The sequence below is a fragment of the Bos javanicus genome, chromosome 2, assembly GCF_032452875.1.
Source record: "Bos javanicus breed banteng chromosome 2, ARS-OSU_banteng_1.0, whole genome shotgun sequence".
NCBI lineage: Eukaryota > Metazoa > Chordata > Mammalia > Artiodactyla > Bovidae > Bos > Bos javanicus.
The window spans coordinates 26,079,136-26,100,501 of NC_083869.1; the positions used below are offsets into that span (position 1 = coordinate 26,079,136).

A 21,366-nucleotide genomic window follows, 5' to 3' on the forward strand; every position below is an offset into this window, starting at 1 on the left:
AGGAAATGGATCGTGAATCACTCCAGCCCAGTACTGGCCTAGGTACCACCAGGCTGCATGCACTTTCTCTGTCTGGCAACACTGAACAGGGTCTGTTTTATGTGAGTAGGACAAGGCTTTTCTGCATCCAGCACTGTTGAAGCTCAGGATTTAAGACTGACCTATAGGGAGCCTATGGCAGGTGGTAAGGTTGGCAACAGAACCTTGGCTCTCTGTCTCTCTCTGTCTCTCAGACATGTACTTGGTAACTTAAATTGAGAAGCTGATGTAGAAAGGAAGGGAAGCTGAAAATTTTTTATTCTGGTGACAAGTTTGGTTGAAACCAGGAGGAAAGCAGATTTCTGTCTTCTGCAAAGGAATCATCTTGAACTAAAAAAAAAACTAAAAAGAACTCCAGATTTCCTGGGAAAATAAATGGAAGTAAACTGGATTGAAACAAGGTCTGTTTTGTACAAGATGGGTGGGGGAGGAGTGCATTGTGGATTTGTCCAGTTTCCATGATAAAACCAATATCGGTGTTTTTAGTCCATGACTTTGTCTTTATCTAACTTAGCAGTTTAATGGGTTCCTTGCTCTTGCATTAAAACAAGGAGTTTAGTCAGAATGTTTAGTTTTTACAACTATATACTCTCTCTTCATACAGGAGAGTCTTGGGGTTGGGTTCAGGTCGAGGTGGAGGATAAGGGCCCCAGACCTTGGGTCCGCTAGCTTTACATCCTGTTTTATTTGCCATTAGACTCATGGGGGGGAAGATTTCCATGTTGAGAAAACCAAGAACGTATCTTACTCCTCGCGGAAGATACCAATCCACTTCTGGTGGGGTCTAATATGCAGGAGACAGGGGATTCATATGGTCAGTGAGAGAGTTGGAAACCAAGAACCTTATCCTGAGTTCCAGATCATCCGGTATCATTTGGGACGTGATCACAAATATTTTTAGTTAAATAAAGCAGAAGAGAATGCAGCATTTTGGGCAATGCATATGAATCAGTTTGGAAACAGCATTTAAATAATTGGCTTGTCATCAGCTTCACTCAAGGGAGGAAATGTACCTTTCCACAGAAATCAAGACCTCTTTTTATCAAACTACATTTAGATTGTCGAGTTATTTTGACAGGACTGCCTCATCAGTGGTTTTTCTTTGGAGTCTTTGACCTGTTAACCTCACTAACAAGGTTTCTGCTTCAAACTCTGGGCAGCCTGCAGGCACGTTCCCCACCACGTCCAGGGCCTTCAGAGTTCACTGTTACCTGCTCGAGAGCAAAAACATGCTGATTGAAATAGTACTGAATTTGCTCATTGGCGATGTTTATGCAGAGCTGCTCAAATGAATTTCTCTGAAAGTTTTCGAATCCAAAAATGTCCAAGATCCCCACATTCATACCATCGTCTGCAGTACTGCATGAGAGAGAAGAATAAAACCTTTTAGAGAAGGAAACAGCAGTCTCAGGGCAGTGAGACTGACTATATTTTTATCTACACATGTAGCTACTCAGGGCAAGCGGCATCCTGCCGCCTTTCAGAAAGGAACAGTCTCTGTGTTAAACAGTTGGTTTCCTAAGCCTTTCAACAGTACCTCCAACTTCTCTTATTTTAAGCAGCAAAATTTCAAATTTTCCTCAGAAACTCCATCTATAGAGAGATTAAAGAGGAGCCACCCTATTTGAAGGGGTTGGACCTGCTGCTCATTTATTCTTCTACTTTCTCACCCACAAGGCTTAGTTAGAAGAAGACTCTAGAATTCGATACTGTCAGTTCCTCCACAATCTAGAAAACACTAATGCTTAGCACAGATAAAGCTGTAGAAGTAGCAATACTGTGAGATTTCTGTGCTTTAACACTTCTCATGAAATGTCTCAGTTGATTCTAAAAACAGCAGCAGGAGGAGGATATTATTCTCATTTTACAGATGAGGAAACTATGACTTAGGATATGCACAGATGAAGCTATGGAGTCCGGATGCAAACCCAGTTTGCCCAGCTCCCAGCTAAGCTTGTTCTTTTAAACACCATAATGCAGTGGCTCTGTAATCATGAGCCTCTCCGGTGTAAATACACCATCTTTTAAAGGAGATGCCCTGAGATCTTCATTAAAGAAAACCCAAGAGAAGACCAAATGCTTCCTCTTGGAAATTCTAGGAGACACTGGGGTCAATGACAGCCCTCCTCAAGGTCTCTGCCCATCGGGGAACTTGCCATATGTTTTTGTCTGGCTGCAGGAGCGTGTTGATGCGATTTACAATCCAGCTGAAAAGCCTCCCGTACAGGCCTTTCGACATGGCGTCTCTGACGTCCGAGGCCCTGTCCACAGTGTTGGCGCGGATGATGGTCTCACCCCGAGTGACCACACAGTGTGAGGTGAGAGCCTCCTGGAGCTCTTCAGGGCTGATGCAGAGAACCGAGGCAGCTAGAAGAGAGGGTGAGGATAATGCTGGAGGAGGTAGACATCCACTGTCCAGCCAGCCAGCCAGCCAGCCAGTTAGCCAGCATTCATTCAACATCAGCCATGTGCCAGGCTGTATCTGCAGAACTTCAGAGCCAAGGATAAACATGTGGGGCCCTGAACCCCAAGAAGAACCTAGACTAATGCAGTGCCTCCCAAACAGTTTTGAAAGCTCTTTACATGTGTTAGATGAAAAAAATGTGGAAGGAGATGGTCTTTGACCAAATTAGTTGGAGCAACTGTTGAAGACTATAGTCTGCTCTCAGAAAATCACAAAGCACATTAGCATAGTTAAGTGCTACAGTTTAACACAAGAGATGTTATTTAAATAAATTTTTTTTCTAACTCAGGAATCTTATTCTTTGTGCCACTATTATTACTTGTGGAAATTTTAAAATAAATAGGTGCATGTGTTATCCCCTCCAGATAATGATTCAGTGAATTCACAGTGAGGTCTAACCTCTCATATCTTTTCCAAAAATTTGTAGATGATTTTTAAAAGCAGCCACTGGTGAGAATCACTGCCCAAAGTTACCTGCCATGGACTTTTCAGAAGAATGTCTACGTACTTGCCACTTATGAGATGAACGCTGATGTTCTACAAGATATTCTCTGGGAAATACTGGTTAGTGAAAACACCCAGAGACAGTTAAGGACCAGCACATTATATCTTTGAGTCTTGAAAAACTACCCAAGTAAAAGTATTTGGCAACACAATGCACACGAATCAAATAATTACCATTTTCCAAGGCTTCTGCATTGGGCACCTCACTTTTGTCAGTTTGATGCTGAGAGGAAATAGCTGCAAACTCAATATTTCCAATATTCAAAATCCCAGATAATATACTGTACACTGAGTGCACCTCCTGAAAAGGACATCAAGAATCATGTTTGGTCCTTGCCAATCAAACCAATAAACTTACCAGCACTGTGGTAGAAACCACTAGTCCACCCACATCCATCTCCACCCCACTGTCCTGGGCATACAAACAATGTCCAAGCCTTCCTTGCACTTAGGCCATGTAACTAAATTCTTAACAAAGGAACAGGCAGAATGAGGTGGGCCATTTCTGGGCTTTCCTTATAGAAGGGAGCATGCCTCCTTCAAGACTTTTTTTCCCTTACTGCTGGATGGAACTCCCAACAACCCACCTTAAATCATGCCATTGATTAGAATGCTGAGACCAATGACTCGATGGAACAGAGATGTTCTACAGTCTGAACCTCTTGCCTTGGAATGCTTACATTAGAGGGAACTGTTCTTTGTTCTTTAAGACACTTTTAGCCTTTCAGTTCAGTTCAGTTCAGTCGCTCAGTCGTGTCGGACTCTTTGTGACCCCATGAATCGCAGCACACCAGGCCTCCCTGTCCATCACCAACTCCCGGAGTTCACTCAGACTCATGTCCATCGAGTCAGTGATGCCATCCAGCCATCTCATCCTCTGTCATCCCCTTCTCCTCCTGATCCCAATCCCTCCCAGCATCAGAGTCTTTTCCAATGAGTCAACTCTTCCCATGAGGTGGCCAAAGTACTGGAGTTTCAGCTTTAGCATCATTCCTTCCAAAGAACACCCAGGGCTGATCTCCTTCAGAATGGACTGGTTGGATCTCCTTGCAGTCCAAGGGACTCTCAAGAGTCTTCTCCAACACCACAGTTCAAAAGCATCAATTCTTCAGCGCTCGGCCTTCTTCACAGTCCAACTCTCACATCCATACATGACCACAGGAAAAACCATAGCCACCCTAGCTAATACCAGCTCCCAAATTCAAGTATGGGTCTTTCTTCAAGACAAGAGTAGAGATGTTTCCTTATCATCTTGAATATAGCTTATATGAAATAGTTGGAGGGCATTCACTGATGTTTCATTAGAACATCGGAAGTTAAATTATAGAGTATATAGTTATGAATGAGGTCAAAGCATTTTGAAAGACTCACTAGAAATTACCTGTCATGTTTTACTACAATAAGAAATAAACGTCTGGTCTTCATAACCATTTCTGACACAAGAGTTTCTACAACTCTAGGACTTTTTGAGTGATAGATAGAGCCAAGAAGGGTGTCCTTTGTTCATCACAATAAGCCCCTTTCATCCACATCTGAGTTTGTGCTAAGGAGGAGACTCTTGGGGGATGGGTGTGCTGGTTGTCAGAGGAACCAACGATGTGATTAAAGGGTTGGAAATCTTAGCTGGACTCCAGACTTCAAGGAGGGCACAGGGCTTGAGATCGAATTAATCATCAATAGGCAATGACTTGATCAGGCATGCCTAGGTAACAGAGCCTCCACTAAACCCCCTAACAGACCAGGTTTGGAGAACTTCTGGGTTGGCAAATGCATGAAGGTGAAAAGAGGAGGTGGTGCCTCCTCTTCTAAGACCTTGCCCTATAAATCTCTTCCACTTGTCTGTTCCTCGGTTGCATCCTTTATAATAAACCAGGAATATTAAGCGAACTGCTTTCCTGAGTTCTATGAATCCTTCTAGCAAATTATTGAACTTGAAGAGGAGGGTCTTGGGAACTCTCTATTTACAGGCTGTCCATTAGAAATAGGAAAACTTGGGAGTTGTAACTGGTATCTGAGGTTGGGGCAGTCCTGTGGGAGTAGGCCCCTAACTTGTATAATTTGAAGCTAACTTGAGGTAGACAAGTGTCAGAATTGAACTGAACTGTAGGAGAACTGGTTAGTATGGGGAAGAAAACTCTACATTTTTGGTAAGAATAGAAATGATGTGTGATGATCTAAGTCCTAATTTTATATTGAAGGTGGAATACATAAGAATAATTAATGGTAAAAAAAAAAAGTACAATTATTTGTTTAAATATTTGCATTTCCTATAGGTGAGAAATGAAATATATAGCCAGGAAATCCCTGTATCTTATGCTTATAGATAAAGTACTTTGACTAAAAATACTCAGGCTGGGCACTTGATTGAGTACTATACATAGCAACAAACCAATAAAAACTGTCATTAGACCATTGATAAAGCATTGCCTCTGAATTGAGCCTTTTCTGCAAACACTGCTCAGTAAAGCCAAAAAACTGAACATGGACCATAATAGTGACATCTGCTGGATACCTGATAATGCTACAAAGACAAATGAGGATTTTAAACTAGGCTTCCACGATAGAAAAATACTGTTCTTCAAACTCCTAAATCAAAGGCAAGATGTCATGTTTCTGACTTCAAGAATCACTGTTTTAATCACACAACTTAAGAGTGGCTAAGGAGAACACCTACGAAATGGGTTTTCTGGGACTAGCGTGGATTTAACATGACAGAACCTCATTACTTTGATCAATACAGCGTTAGGCTTGTAGAATGCATCCAGAGAATCCCCACAGAAGCAGATCCCAGAGAGTAAAACAGAGACTCCACAGCAGTGAGTTCTATATCTATTATTTCTATACATAGTTATCTCAAGAGCTTATGTAAAACTCTCAATATTTCCTCTAATTATAACACACATACACACACCATGTATAAGCATACAAGCTATGAAACCTCCCAAAATAAGGCATCCAGACATTTCACCACTAGGATGACCATCCACAAAGGAAATGACAAGGACCACACCCTCGAGACCAGCATCTAACCCTGTGTGTCTTTGACAATATTCTTTCCAGCATGCCGCTCAGAGATTTCCTCTTTCAAAGAGAAAAACTACCTATATATTTCAGCTTTGAACTTTGGGTTCAAGCACTGAGCAAAAGACCGAAGTTAAAAGCAGATTGGGTCTCCTTCCTTGGTTCAGAGAAGGGGACTTGAGAAAGGGTGCCCAATGCTCCCCTCGTTATGGAGGTATTAGCCTTACAGTGCTGCCTGTGCAGTTTCCAGCCTATTCCCTTTGACTCTTCAGTCCCACTGTTGGGCCAATTAGTTCTTCCTTTCTGGCCTAGGAACCTACATCCATTCCTGTATTTAGGTCAAAACATTATTCATCTAATGGTAGAATTCAATCAGTGATGTGTCCACCTGTGTGATTACTCCTCTCCCCCCAATATGCAATCCAATGCCTCTTCTGTTCTCTTCATAGCCAGCCTAGGAAGGACTTTTCACCTTCCTCACCTTGCTCATTTCCTCTTGCCTGGTATTCCTGCCTTTCCTGAAGAATCTTGCTATCTGATTGCCATTGATGGTTGTTCAGTTGCTAAGTCGTGTCCAACTGTTTGTGACTCCGTGGACTGCAGCATGCCAGGCTTCCTTCCGGTCCTGCACTACCTCCCGGAGTTTGAGCTAACTCATGTCCATTGAGTCAGTGATGCAATCTAACCATCTCATCCTCCGCTGCCCCCTTCTCCTTTTGCCTTCAATCTTTCCCGGCATCAGGGTCTTTTCCAATAAGTCAGCTCTTCACATCAGGTGGCCAAAGTATTGGAGATTTAGCTTCAGCATCAGTCCTTCCAATGAGTACTCAGGGTTGATTTCCTTTAGGATTAATTAGCTACCTACTCTATCTTTTTATTTCTTACCATTTTCCAACTTTCTATATCATAAAATGGAGTCAGCTCACTCAGGATAGGAACAGTTAGCAAGAAGATGAACAATTCCTACAACTGGGTTTCCCAGTTCACTGCTGATGAGTATGAATTTGGTTTCACCACCAATCAGCACAAGTGGGAAAGTGTTTATCTACCAAAGCCCCATGCAGGATGTATGACCTTGGCTTCTTTTTCTCTTTTTCTCAAAAGACACTTCTTCCACTGAGGCAGATATTCTGTCTGTAAAGAAGAGGCTAAGTGGAAAGTTGAGAAGAATCCTGGTTTCCCCGTTCAGTTCAGTTCAGTTGCTCAGTCATGTCTGACTCTGCAGCTCCATGGATAGCAGCACTCCAGTCATCCCAGTCCATCACCAACTCCTGGAGCCCACTCAAACTCATGTCCATCGTGCCGGTGCTGCCATCCAAATAGCTCATCCTCTGTCATGCCCTTCTCATCCCACCTTCAATCTTTCCCAGCATCAGGGTCTTTTCCAAAAAGTTGGTTCTTTGCATCAGGTGGCCAAAAGATTGGAGTTTCAGCTTCAGCATTGCATCAGTCCTTCCAATGAATATTCAGGACTGATTTCCTTTAGGATGGACCCCTTGGATCTCCTTGCTGTCCAGGAGACTCTCAAAAGTCTACTCCAACACTGCAGTTCAAAAGCATCAATTCTTCAGGGCTCAGCTTTCTTCACAGTCCAACTCTCACATCCATACCTGACCACTGGAAAAACCATATCCTTGACGAGACGGACCTTTGTTGGCAAAGTAATGTCTCTGCTTTTTAGTATGCTGTCTAGGTTGGTCATAATTTTCCTTCCAAGGAGCAAGCATCTTTTAATTTCAAGACAGCAGTCACCATTTGCAGTGATTTTGGAGCCCCCCAAAATAAATTCTGACACTGTTTGCACTGTTTCCCCATCTATTTGCCATGAAGTGATGGGACTGGATGCCATGATCTTAGTTTTCTGAATGCTGAGTTTTAAGCCAACTTTTTCACTCTTGTCTTTCACTTTCATCAAGAGACTCTTTAGTTCTTCTTTGCTTTCTGCAAGAAGGGTCGTATCATCTGCATATCTGAGGTTATTGATATTTCTCCCGGCAATCTTGATTCCAGCTTGTGCTTCATCCAGCCCAGCATTTCTCATGATGTACTCTGCATAGAAGTTAAATAAGCAGGGTGACAATATACAGCCTTGTCATACTCCTTTCCAGATTTGGAACCAGTCTGTTGTTCCATGTCCAGTTCTAACAATTGCTTCTTAACTTGCATACAGATTTCTCAAGAGGCAGGTCAGGTGGTCTGGTATTCCCATCTCTTTCAGAATTTTCCACAGTTTTTTGTGATCCACATAGTCAAAGGCTTTGGCATAGTCAATAAAGCAGAAATAGATGTTTCTCTGTAACTCTTTTGCTTTTTTGATGATCCAGAGGATGTTGGCAACTGATCTCTGGTTCCTCTCTGCCTTTTCTAAATGCAGCTTGAACATCCAGAAGTTCACGGTTCATGTACTGTTGAAGTCTGGCTTGCAGAATTATGAGCATTACTTTGCTAGAGTGTGAGATGAATGCAATTGTGTGGTAGTTTGGGCATTCTTTGGCATTGCCTTTCTTTGGGATTGGAATGAAAACTGACCTTTCCCAGTCCTGTGGCCACTGCTGAATTTTCCAGATTTGCTGGCCTATTGAGTGCAGCACTTTCACAGCATCATCTTTTAGGATTTGATATAGCTTATGTCTTTAGTTTTTCACCAGTTGTGTGTTTTTTTTGCCCAAAGCTCTGCATTAGGCCCAGCTGACAAGCATTCTTCCTTACAGGCTCTTTACTCAGTTTCCTTTTCAGAGGCTCCCAACATTCATAACTTTAAAGTCAATGGTTGGTTTAAAAAAAAATTTTGTTTTGCATGTCAATCATACATGAAAAAAGAATTTTTTTTAAGTCAATGATAAGTCCTATTGTCTGTCATTAAGGCACTGGAAATCTCAACACCCTCAATTAACACTTTAATATGTACCCCTCCAGTCTATCCTCAGCAGTATTCTCCCAATTTATGATCTGTTTTGAAGAAAGGGAAAAAAATATTCCATAATCTCAAAGGCTTCTCCGTAACCTCTTCATCAAGGGATCTGCAATAAATGTCCAATTTTGACCTTCACAGATAACCTGCCAGAAAAGCCTTCATGTACTTTTAAATATAAACATACCTAAAACTCAATTTATTTAATATGTTACGGTAGTTCATATACCATTGAAGCCAGGCTTCAGGAATATGTGAACAGTGAACTTTTAGATGTTCAAGCTGGTTTTAGAAAAGGCAGAGGAACCAGAGATCAAATTGCCAACATTCGCTAGATCATCAAAAAAGCAAGCCAGTTCCAGAAAAACATCTACTTCTGCTTTATTGACTATGCCAAAGCCTTTGACTGTGTGGATCACAATAAACTGTGGAAAATTCTGAAAGAGATGGGAATACTGGACCACCTGACCTGCCTCTTGAGAAATTTGTATGCAGGTCAGGAAGCAACAGTTAGAACTGGACATGGAACAACAGACTGGTTCCAAATAGGAAAAGGAGTATGTCAAGGCTGTATATTGTGACCCTGCTTATTTAACTTCTATGCAGAGTACATCATGAGAAACGCTGGGCTGGAGGAAGCACAAGCTGGAATCAAGATTGCTGGAAAAAATATCAATAACCTCAGATATGCAGATACCACCATTACCACCATTATGGCAGAAAGTGAAGAAAAACTAAAGAGCCTCTTGATGAAAGTAAAAGAGGAGAGTGAAAAAGTTGGGTTAAAGCTCAAGATTAAGAAAACGAAGATCATGGCATCTGGTCCCATCACTTCATGGGAAATAGATGGGGAAGCAGTGGAAACAGTGTTCAGACTTTATTTTTGGGGGCTCCAAAATCACTGCAGATGGTGATTGCAGCCATGAAATTAAAAGACGCTTAACTCCTTGGAAGGAAAGTTATGACCAACCTAGACAGCATATTAAAAAGCAGAGATATTACTTTGCCAACAAAGGTACGTCTCGTCAAGGCTATGGTTTTTCCAGTGGTCATGTATGGATGTGAGAGTTTGACTGTGAAGAAAGCTGAGAGCTGAAGAATTCATGCTCTTGAACTGTAGTGTTGGAGAAGACTCTTGAGAGTCCCTTGGACTGCAAGAAGATCCAACCTGTCCATCCTAAAGCAGACCAGTCCTGGGTGTTCATTGGAAGGAATGATGCTGAGTCTGAAACTCCAATACTTTGGCCACCTCATGCGAAGAGTTGACTCATTGGAAGAGACCCTGATGCTGGGAGGGATTGGGGGCAGGAGGAGAAGGGGACGACAGAGGATGAGATGGTTGGATGGCAACACCGACTCGATGGACGTGAGTTTGGGTGAACTCCGAGTGTTGGTGATGGACAGGGAGGCCTGGTGTGCTGTGATTCATGGAGTCGCAAAGAGTCGGACACGACTGAGCAACTGAACTGAACTGAACTGGATTCATATACCAGTAAGACAAGCATAATATTAAACAAAAATAGTATGGTTTAATCCAAAAATAAGACTAGAAAAGCACAGTTCATTACAGGGTTTTAGGTATAACCCCGCCCCAGCTGCCCGCAGGGATTTCATTGTTACTGGAAGACTCTCTACCAGTGAAGTTTCTTTACAATAAACCTAGGTTCAAGGGTTCTTTCAGATATTTTTGGCTCTAAGGGTTTGGGAAAAATTGAAGGGCTTCCTGCAGGGAATTAGTGACACTGTAAGAAAGGACAGCGACCATAATTTTTATTAAATTGACCAGTTCATTCAAGCTCTGTCTAGAAATATCCCTAAGAAAAACTTAAGAGAAAGTTTTGTTACATCAGTTGTTTAGCATCTGCTTCCTGACTACAGTCAATTAAGTCTTTCTGAATTTAGTCAAACTACTTTTGGAAAACTCAGCAGTGGCCACAGGACTGGAAAAGTCAGTTTTCATTCTAATCACAAAGAAAAACGATGCCAAAGAATGCTCAAACTACCACGCAAATGCATTCATCTCACACGCTAGTAAAGTAATGCTCAAAATTCTCCAAGCCAGGCTTCAGCAATACGTGAACCATGAACTTCCAGATGTTCAAGCTGGTTTTAGAAAAGGCAGAGGAACCAGAGATCAAATTGCCAACATCCACTGGATCATCGAAAAAGCAAGAGAGTTCCAGAAAAACATCTATTTCTGCTTTATTGATTATGCCAAAGCCTTTGACTGTGTGGATCACAATAAACTGTGGAAAATTCTTCAAGAGAGGGGAATACCAGACCACCTGACCTGCCTCTTGACAAACCTATATGCAGGTCAGGAAGCAACAGTTAGAACTGGACATGGAACAACAGACTGGTTCCAATAGGAAAAGGAGTACGTCAGGGCTGTATATTGTCACCCTGTTTATTTAAGTTCTATGCAGAGTACATCATGAGAAACGCTGGGCTGGAGGAAGCACAAGCCGGAATCAAGATTGCTGGGAGAAATATCAATAACCTCTGATATGCAGATGACACCACCCTTATGGCAGAAAGTGAAGAGGAACTCAAAAGCCTCTTGATGAAAGTGAAAGAGGAGAGTGAAAAAGTTGGCTTAATGCTCAACATTTCAGAAAACTAATATCATGGCATCTGGTCTCTCTACTTCATGGGAAATACATGGGGAAACAGTGGAAACAGTGTCAGACTTTATTTTTGGGGCTCCAAAATCACTGCAGATGGTGATTGCAGCCATGAAATTAAAAGATGCTTACTCCTTGGAAGGAAAGTTATGAGCAACCTAGATAGCATATTCAAAAGCAGAGACATTATTTTGCCAACAAAGGTCTGTCTAGTCAAGGCTATGGTTTTTCCAGTGGTCATGCATGGATGTGAGAGTTGGACTGTGAAGAAGGCTGAGCACCGAAGAATTGATGCTTTTGAACTGTGGTGTTGGAGAAGACTCCTGAGAGTCCCTTGGACTGCAAGGAGATCCAACCAGTCCATTCTGAAGGAGATCAGCCCTGGGTGTTCTTTGGAAGGAATGATGCTAAAGCTGAAACTCCAGTACTTTGGCCACCTCATGCGAAGAGTTGACTCATTGGAAAAGACTCTGATGCTGGGAGGGATTGGGGGCAGGAGGAGAAGGGGACGACAGAGGATGAGATGGCTGGATGGCATCACTGACTCGATGGACATGAGTTTGAGTGAACTCTGGGAGTTGGTGATGGACAGGGAGGCCTGGTGTGCTGCGATTCATGGGGTCACAAAGGGTCGGACATGACTGAGTGACTGAGCTGAACTGAACTGAACTGAACTTTGAGTTTACAAACATAAAGCAAACTAAGTTAATTCAGCAAAATAGGTTGTCTATAGAGATACAGACAAAGATACAACAAAAGAAATCAGGATAAGAAAGATCCAGCCTCTTCCTTCCATTTCCAGGACTGCTGACATAAACTGTGTTTATTTCCAGCATGAATTAACATAGAACATAATGAATATACACACACATACATATAATCACAGTCTGATTATTCATTTAACAGTCCAGACCAGACATAAACTAAAAATATTTACTACCTTTTGTGTTTATTTTCATAGCTGTTCATGCAATCATTCATTCATTTCTACTAAACTTTATTCCCATAGGAGTTAGGGATGGCTTACTTCAAGGATATATACTTAGCACATTTAGTTTCTTTTGTTTTTAATTTTCTTATCTTAAAACATCATCTGTTTTATTATTATGTCTACCATTAAGACAGGGCTGATATAATAGCCTTTCCTTTAGAATTGGCATCAATCTTTCCACAGTATTCTACAACCATTGTTGTACTTATTAGAAGCAAAATATTATGAACCCTATGAATGACTTTTCTGTTGTTCCTGTGCCCTTTTAAGAAAGTATGCCCTTAACACTTCAGCATGAGCCAGGTGACCTTAAATGGCTCTACTGTCAAGCTTTGACTCTTCTGGTGATGCATCTTTGATAACAACCAGCTCTATAAATTAACAACCACAAAGGTCCTTTAATAATACTGGAACCTGTTTAATTGCTCTCCTCTACGAAGCCAAGGGAAATATATTTCTATTTGTATCTGACCTTTGGGATTTTCTGCTGTCAGTTTAAAGTCTGTGGGAGGCTGACAGAAAAATTTAACAGCTAGCTAGAAAGAAGAAATGTATTATTATAACTAAAATCAACCAAGCTGGGGAGGAAAGGGCTGGCCAAACTCCTAGGATTACAAAAGCAATATTTTATCCAGAGTGGCTGTCCCAAGCTAACTCAAGTGTCTTGTAATCTAATCCCTGAAGATTTAAACATTTTCACTTATCTCCTAATCATTCACCTCCTTTGTTGGAAAGGCAAAAGAATCTGTATATTTTACAAATTTGATGGCAAAAAGCCCAGAAACTATGACACAAATGTATCACAGAGTATTATTTGAGCCTAGGGTAATAAATATTTTCTGTCACCCCTGGTATATATTTAATAGAGACAGCCTGTATCTAGTATGATAAAGGCAATATAATACTTAGAACTATAGCTAATAATTGCAATTCTGCACCATGGAGAAGAAAGTGACTGCAAGAAAATTGAAAAGGTTTAATTTGTCTGAGGTACAAGCAACTACTTACACAAATATATTCCTGTGGCTTGGGGGTAACCTCCACATTCTTATTCTCCTACTAGACAATTCACTCTAATGTTTGGAACAACCCCAGCTCAGAAAAGGGCAGTGTTGTTTTGGTGTTTGTTATCAAAGCTGGAGTGAATTGATGACAGAGGTAACAGTTCACAGGTATTTGGCATTTATAAAAGTACTTCTACATCATTTTTTTGTTTTTATTTTTAGTACTTCTACTTTAATGTTCCCCTTGGGTTTTACTAAAATGCAGATTTTGATTTATCTGTTCTTGGTTAGACCTGAGGATCTGCATTTCTAACAAGCTCTTAGGTGATGACAATGTTTCTGGTCCTTGGGTCACACTTTTAAGTAGCAAGACCTTATAACATGACCAGCATGGCATTTGAAAAGCATGGGTACTGCCCCAAGTTGGAACTTTCAGGTCTTCATTCTCATTGACCCAAGAATATGAACACTTGAGTTTCTTTTTGTCCTGGCAATCACTTACCTTGTCAGTGAATCCTATAATCCTGAAGCAATGCTGAATTGCTTCAAACTGTCTTCTGTAAGACTCCTTGGAAGTTATGTCATGCATCACCCTTCCAGTTTCATCAGCTAGGTACCTACATGGAGTACAACCACACAGAATGAGTACTGACTTGGCAAATGGCATCCCAAATACCAGAGTATCATTGGGCTCCCTCTTTGCAAGATTATTTCCTTACAGTCTAATATTGTGATGAAATAATGGTGCGCATGGCTAAGCAAAATGGCTGCAATTGAGTTTTTACGCTTTCTAGAAAATGCAAAGGGAAATAAAGTTCCTGCCATCTCATGTGGGCATTTTGGCTAAAGAGACTGTGTGTCCAGTTAGGAGAACAGCTCCATTTCCAAGTTTTGTCAATTGCTAATTGTATATTCATTACAAATTAACAACTAAAACCCCTGACACTTACCTAGGAGGCTTTTCCTCAGGAAGTCGGAACTCAGAAAGTTTCTTCTGGTGATAAAGACCAGCATAAATATAGTAAAATATGTGAAAATTTTTCTCTCCTCTGGAAAAAAGTAGGGACAGGACATGGTTAATAACGTATTCTGGGCTTCTCTACTCGATGGCTTTTCCCTTCCATGCAAAATATTATACTGTAGCCAATTTGCGTTCATAGGCAATTAATATGCTACATTTCTGGAGAAGAAAATGGCAGAATACTCCAGTATTCTTGCCTGGAAAATCCCATAGACGGAGGAGCTTTGCAGGCTACAGTCCATAGGGTTGCAAAGAGTCAGACACCACTGAGCACACAGTACAATATGATACATCCCAAATACAGAATAGCAATAGGGATAGGATTAGGATAGCAATTTCCACAGTGTCACACTATAAAGCACATTTATGTTTATACAGAAGACTTTAGAGAATGGAATATTTATAGGAGGTAACAGCTCAGGTTACTTACGTTTAGAGATCTTTCTATTCCAGACCACATAACTGTGCATCTGTGTCACACATCTTGTTTGAAGCCCATGTTGCATCAGAGACAGTGATATCCAACTTACAAAGATCACCCAAACTCCCTACTTCACTGAAGCCCAAGACAAGAAGCAGCTCACCAGTAGTACAGCAAGTTAGGGAAGGGAACTGGTCCTAGAACTAAGGTCTCCACTGTCTCAAACTTGTATTCTTTCAAATACAATCCAAAAATGGCATGCACCGGTATACCTAGTCTTGTGGAAGGTACCTGTTTTTAGGCCACTCTGGCCAGGGTGGGTGCTGCTGGACTGTGGTCTGTGTGGTCTGTGGACTGCAGTCAGCTTATGATGAGACAAGAAGCTGGAAAGTCTGTGTCCAGACATTTCATAGTAAGTGGTATTTCTATGATATCTGAGAGTATGATAATTTTTCTGGTAATACACTTCAATTACATTTTACAAAAATAAAATCACAATTTATCATGAACTATTAAAAAAAACAAACTAGTCTTTCAATAAAGGTAGTTTGAAAAGTCCTTCTCTCTATCCTTACTTTTCTTTGGAGGTCAGAATCTTCTGTTGATGCCCTAGGATTTTCACAAATCCTCACCTTGGCCAATGTAGCTCTGTGGAAAGAAATCTTATCTTCCTTTTACTCCTTGTCCCTGTCTGTGACATGGGCCCCACTCTTTTCTTCAGTTTCTCCTGGATATTATCCTGGATATTCTGGCCTTCCTCTACTTGATTATTCTATCCAAGCTCACCTGGTACATTCTTATCTCTACCAGCCATTCCTCAGCTATTTGTTCACTCAACTAATGAACTTTCTGAGTGCCAAGTATGGCAGGCACTGCACCAGATGCCAGGGATACAGGACAGAGGATTCCTGCTCTCTGGAGCTTCCTTCTAGTGATGGACAGAGATGAATCAGTATGAAAACTGGTGATAAGGACTTTGAAAGAAACAATCAAAGGGCTGAAACAAACAACATTCACGGATGAGGGTCACTTGTGCCCAGTGAAGGGAAGGACTCTCAAAGGAAATACCATGAAAATCAAACTTTAAAGTGTGAGAAAGGAGTGGAAGGAGCTACAGGGAGAAGACGGAAAGCATTTCAAGGAGGCGGAGCAGCACGTACACGAAGCCTCTGAGCATGATATCCATGTAGGGACCAAAAGTCTGCTGGTTGAGAAGCCGGTAGACAGGTGGGCAGGGCCAGCCCACACAGGCCTTATCAGGCTATAATGAAGATTTTGTTGATTATGCAAATAGAATTCTTTGAAGTGTTTGAAACTGTAAATGTGAGACTAGATTGTAAGAAGTTAACATGGATGCAAGGAGACCAATTAGGAGGACTTGGTGAGAGAATCCTACTACGTGCCAGAGAAGAGCAGAACCAGAAAGATCAGATGACCAGGACTTACACAAGTCCCACCTTCTTCTCATCCAATGTCTTCAGTTTGTTTTACCCACCAGTGGGCTGCGGTTCATGGGGTCGCCAAGAGTCGGACACGACTGAGCGACTTTACTTTCACTTTTCACTTTCACGCATTGGAGAAGGAAATGGCAGCCCACTCCAGTGTTCTTGCCTGGAGAATCCCAGGGATTGGGGAGCCTGGTGGGCTGCCATCTATGGGGTTGCATAGAGTCGGACACCACTGAAGCGACTTAGCAGCAGCAGCAGCTATCATATTGACTAAAATTAACAGCAATAATAAGTTATGGGTTGCTGCTGCTGCTGCTAAGTCGCTTCAGTCGTGTCCGACTCTATGCAACCCCATAGATGGCAGCCCACCAGGCTCCCCCATCGCTGGGATTCTCCAGGCAAGAACACTGGAGTGGGCTGCCATTTCCTTCTCCAATGCGTGAAAGTGAAAAGTGAAAGTGAAGTCGCTCAGTCTTGTCCGACTCTGAGCGACCCCATGGACTGCAGCCTACCAGGCTCCTCCGTCCATGGGATTTTCCAGACAAGAGTACTGGAGTGGGGTGCCATCGCCTTCTCTGAGTTATGGGTTATTAGGTGCCAATTATTCTATATTTGGCAAAAATCACATATAATCGAATTCTCATAACAGCCCTGTGAGGTTGGCTTTGAAAGTGAAAGTATTAGCCGCTCAGTCATGTCTGACTCTTTGCAACCCAATGGACTATAGCCCACCAGGCTCCTCTGTCTATGGAATTTTCCAGACAAGAATACTGGGGTGGGTAGCCATTCCCTTCTCCAGGGGATCTTCCAGACCCAGAGATTGAACCTGGGTCTCCTGTATTGAAGGTGGATTCTTAACCATCTGAACCACAAGGAAAGTAAGGTATAAGGGTAGTTCTATTAATAAGTGACAGAGCTGTGTTTTAGAACTCTCCTTACATTTTCCTTGTAAAAGACCACTTTACATGTGAACACAGAAAACTACAATTTCCATTCTGTCAGAGGTAGTTTCCTGAACTTTAAAATAACCCTAATTTAGAAAGAAAGAAGCAGGGCACCTCATAAAAATTAATCAAGACACCACAGGGAAGCTAAAAATGACTGATTCTATCCTTTCATGCATTTGTTTAATTTTCAAGTCAGTCCCTATTTTGTGAGGGAACTGCAGGTATCTGATAAAAGAAGATGCTGGGGTTCTGAACCTAAAACAAGTCCTGTGGGTTCTACTTGCACAACCTCTCTCAGATTCATCAGCTCCCCTGCTTCCCCATCTCCACTGCTACCCCCTCAGTTCAGGCTAACAGTCTCTCTCAGGTTGATTTGAAAACAGCCTCCTAGTGGTCTCAGTGTAACAGTACTTCTTGTATCGTCTCCAATCCATTTGCTCCACTGAAGCCAGAGCCATCATCTCATCATAACAAAATGCAAGTTGGGTTTTGTGACTCCCCTTCTTCAAAACATTAAATGGCTTCTTTTTACCTTTAGAATAAGGTTCAGAAGAATTGTCTTTAGAATAAGGTTCCTCAATCTGGCTCCAAAGCCCTGCATGATCCGGCCTCAGTCTTGTCTTTGCTCCTCTCTTCCCCCACCCCTCCACTCCTGTCCCCATCTCATCTCCTTGGCTGACTTCTAGTGATCCTCAGGGCTCAGATTAAATGTCTCTCACACAGGAAACCCTCTCCTCCTAGGCTAGGCTATTGCCCTTTCACCTGTTCTACTTTCAGAGTGCCTTACATTGCTTGCTGGTACCTACCACAATTGTTATGCATTAAGCTTATTTTTTTTTTGCTTAATGCCTGTGACCCTTCCCGCACCTATCCCTCTCTCATCCCCGATCTACTCCAAGCTCCAAGAATACTAGGACCTTGTCTATTGTGTTTACTCTTGCAAACCCAACAGAGAATATAACACTGGCATGCAGCAGGAATTCAATAGATAGTAAATGCATAAATGGAGCCATGCTCCTGAGGAAGTCTGATGTCCTCTAATAGTAATAATAATAGGAAGAGAGGCTAACTCTCTGATAACATGTACCAACCCAGGCACTTTTAAAAGTTCTTTTACATAAACAAACTCACTAATTTTCATGGCAAACTCATGAGGTAGGCTCTAGGAGCATTTTCATTTCACAGATGAGGCTCAGAGAGGTTAGGTGATGAGAGCGTTAATTCTTAGGTAGCTTGATAAGGAGTCAGGGGCCCTTGAGGTGGAGAAAGGGATAAACCTTTTTTCTGTATTGTTTTGTCTTAATCACATAAGACGTTTTTTCTTAAACTCTGAGTTATTATAACAACAATCTTTAAGACTTTCTTTAAGCCCAGAGCTAATGATTACACATTAAAACAACTCATCTTGCTCAAAGTTATGTTTTTCCTTAAGCTCTGTACTAATGATTATATTGGAGAAGGCAATGGCACCCCACTCCAGTACTCTTGCCTGGAAAATCCCATGGATGGAGGAGCCTGGTAGGCAGCAGTCCATGGGGTCGCACAGAGTCGGACAAGACTGAGCGACTTCACTTTCACTTTTCCCTTTCATGCATTGAAGAAGGAAATGGCAACCCACTCCAGTGTTCTTGTCTGGAGAATCCCAGGGATGGGGAAGCCTGGTGGGCTGCTGTCTATGGGGTCGCACAGAGTCGGACACGACTGAAGTGACTTAGCAGCAATGATTATATAAGAACAATGTATCTTGCTCAAGGACATGTTTCTCCTTCTTAACAAGAATCTTCTGACTAATCTTGTTATCTTAAGATGTATGTTGTGGGAGTGGGTCTGGTAAAAGTATATAAGGACTTGATAAGACTAGTGGGTCACTCTCTGTCCCCCTTCTGATGTCTATGTCAGAAGCTTTCTTTGTCCTTTTTCACTGTAATAAAACTTCTGCCACACAAAAGCTCTGCGTGATCAAGACTGGTCCCTGAAAGTGAAAATGAAAGTGGCTTAGTCATGTCTGACTCTTTGCGACCCCATAGACTGTATAGTCCCTGGAATTGTCCAGGCCAGAATACTGGAGTGGGTAGCCTTTCCATTCTCCAGGGGATCTTCCCAACCCAGGGATCAAACCCAGGTCTCCCACATTGTGGGCAGATTCTTTACCAGCTGGGCCACAAGGGAAGCCTGAGAATACTGGAGTGGGTAGCCTATCCCTTCTCCAGCAGATCTTCCCGACCCAGGAATCGAAGCGGGGTCTCCTGCATTGCAGGCAGATTCTTTACCAACTGAGCTACTGCTGCTGCTGCTGCTGCTAAGTTGCTTCAGTGGTGTCCAACTCTGTGCAACCCCATAGACAGCAGCCCACCAGGCTCCCCTGTCCCTGGGATTCCCCAGGCAAGAACACTGGAGTGGGTTGCCATTTCCTTCTCCAATGCATGAAAGGGAAAAGTGAAAGTGAAGTCACTCAGTCGTGCCCGACTCTTTGCGACCGCATGGACTGCAGCCCACCAGGCTCCTCCGTCCATGGGATATTCCAGGCAACAGTACTGGAGTGGGTTGCCATTGCCTTCTCCGACCAACTGAGCTATGAGGGCTAAATCTTCTTTGGAGATCATGAATCTGACATCGTTCTCCATAAGCTATCAGTGACATACCCAAGGTCACACAGTAAATGTCAGAGACAGCCTTGAACCAAGAACAGTCCATGCTATTGACCACTACTGCTATGCTGCTTTTTTTTTTTTTTTTCTTTTTTGCCGCACCATGCAGCTTGTGGGATCTCAGTTCCCCAACCAGGGATTGAACCCTCAGCAGTGAGAGCCAGAATCCTAACCACCGGACTGCCAGGCAAGTTCCTATACTGCTCTTCTTAAAACAAAATAACTTTTTCCTCTCTCAAACTAGGGGAAACTTAATATATGGAATATTCTCAGTGCTTTTTTTTTTTTTAATAGACAAGCTCAATTTTAAGGGAACTAGTAATTTATAAAAGTAACTGCATATTGTTAAATTCTACCTGGTATAACCAACTCCAGGGAATGGGCATATCTATCCCAAAGTAATCCCAATCCAGCCCTTTCTATTGTGCTTGTAAATATCTTTTAGGTTAGAAATCACCATGTATCCTTTCCTTAAATAGTTTCTTGCCTTAGGGGAGGCTGAGGGTAGGAATGGGGCAGGGACACTAAGAACAAAGAATGGAATGTAGCCATAAAAATTCCCAGAGCCTCCTGTCTATGCTGCAGCATAAAACCAGAGTGAGAAAATAGGGCACGTACACTGCCTGTTTTATAACTCTGGATTTTTCAAGGAGATATTCAGAGATTCTTGCTCCCATCACAGCTCCAGTTGGTGTAAACATCATTTCCAGATATTTTCCAAAACGGCTGGAATTGTCATTGATGGCAGTGCATGCATTTCCAAAGGCTTCCACCAGAGAGTTGACTTGCAGAATTTTTTCTCTCAAGGTCTGATTATCTGCCTGTGCCAAACAGAGAACAGTCCAGTGGAGTCTCCAGAAACATTACTCCAGTAGAGTTGCCACACACCCCTTCCCGTCCATAAAAATCACATTTATCTTTTTGGGAAAAAACTCCATTTGGGAAATTAGCATCAACCACCAGCACTGTTTTCTCAGATAAGCATCTCCCCAGGTGCATGTGTCAGATGAGGCTAGATTAGGTCAGTTTTTATGACCAGCCACACTTCTCTAAGTCCTTGACAGATAAAATGCCTAGAGTTTAGAAAGAATTTTAGAGAGATTCCATCACTTTTCTCAGTTATTCATTATAATATTCAATAAACCTCCTCTGTAAAAAAATACTTAAATTTGTTCTTAGTCTCATAATACACTGCTTATAAGTAATTGCTAGGCTATTTTTACAGCCATATCTTCAATGTCCATTTCACCAAGCTAAAAATTTCTATTTCCCTCAACTTTTGCTCAAAGATTTCTACTTTCCAATCCTTTAATCATCTTAGTG

The 21,366-nt window shown here is 42.0% G+C and overlaps 1 protein-coding gene across 1 annotated transcript in view; it reads right to left on the reverse strand.

Moving 5' to 3' along the window:
* Positions 1 to 21,366, reverse strand: part of MYO3B (myosin IIIB) — a 372,181-nt gene that overhangs the window by 224,657 nt on the left and 126,158 nt on the right. The window contains exons 8-13 of the mRNA XM_061435661.1: positions 20,662 to 20,864; positions 14,509 to 14,607; positions 14,061 to 14,175; positions 3,182 to 3,308; positions 2,196 to 2,406; positions 1,251 to 1,398 (exon numbers count right to left, since the gene is read on the reverse strand). Of these exons, the coding sequence (XP_061291645.1) occupies positions 1,251 to 1,398; positions 2,196 to 2,406; positions 3,182 to 3,308; positions 14,061 to 14,175; positions 14,509 to 14,607; positions 20,662 to 20,864 (903 nt within the window). The remainder of the gene's footprint in view (positions 1 to 1,250; positions 1,399 to 2,195; positions 2,407 to 3,181; positions 3,309 to 14,060; positions 14,176 to 14,508; positions 14,608 to 20,661; positions 20,865 to 21,366) is intronic.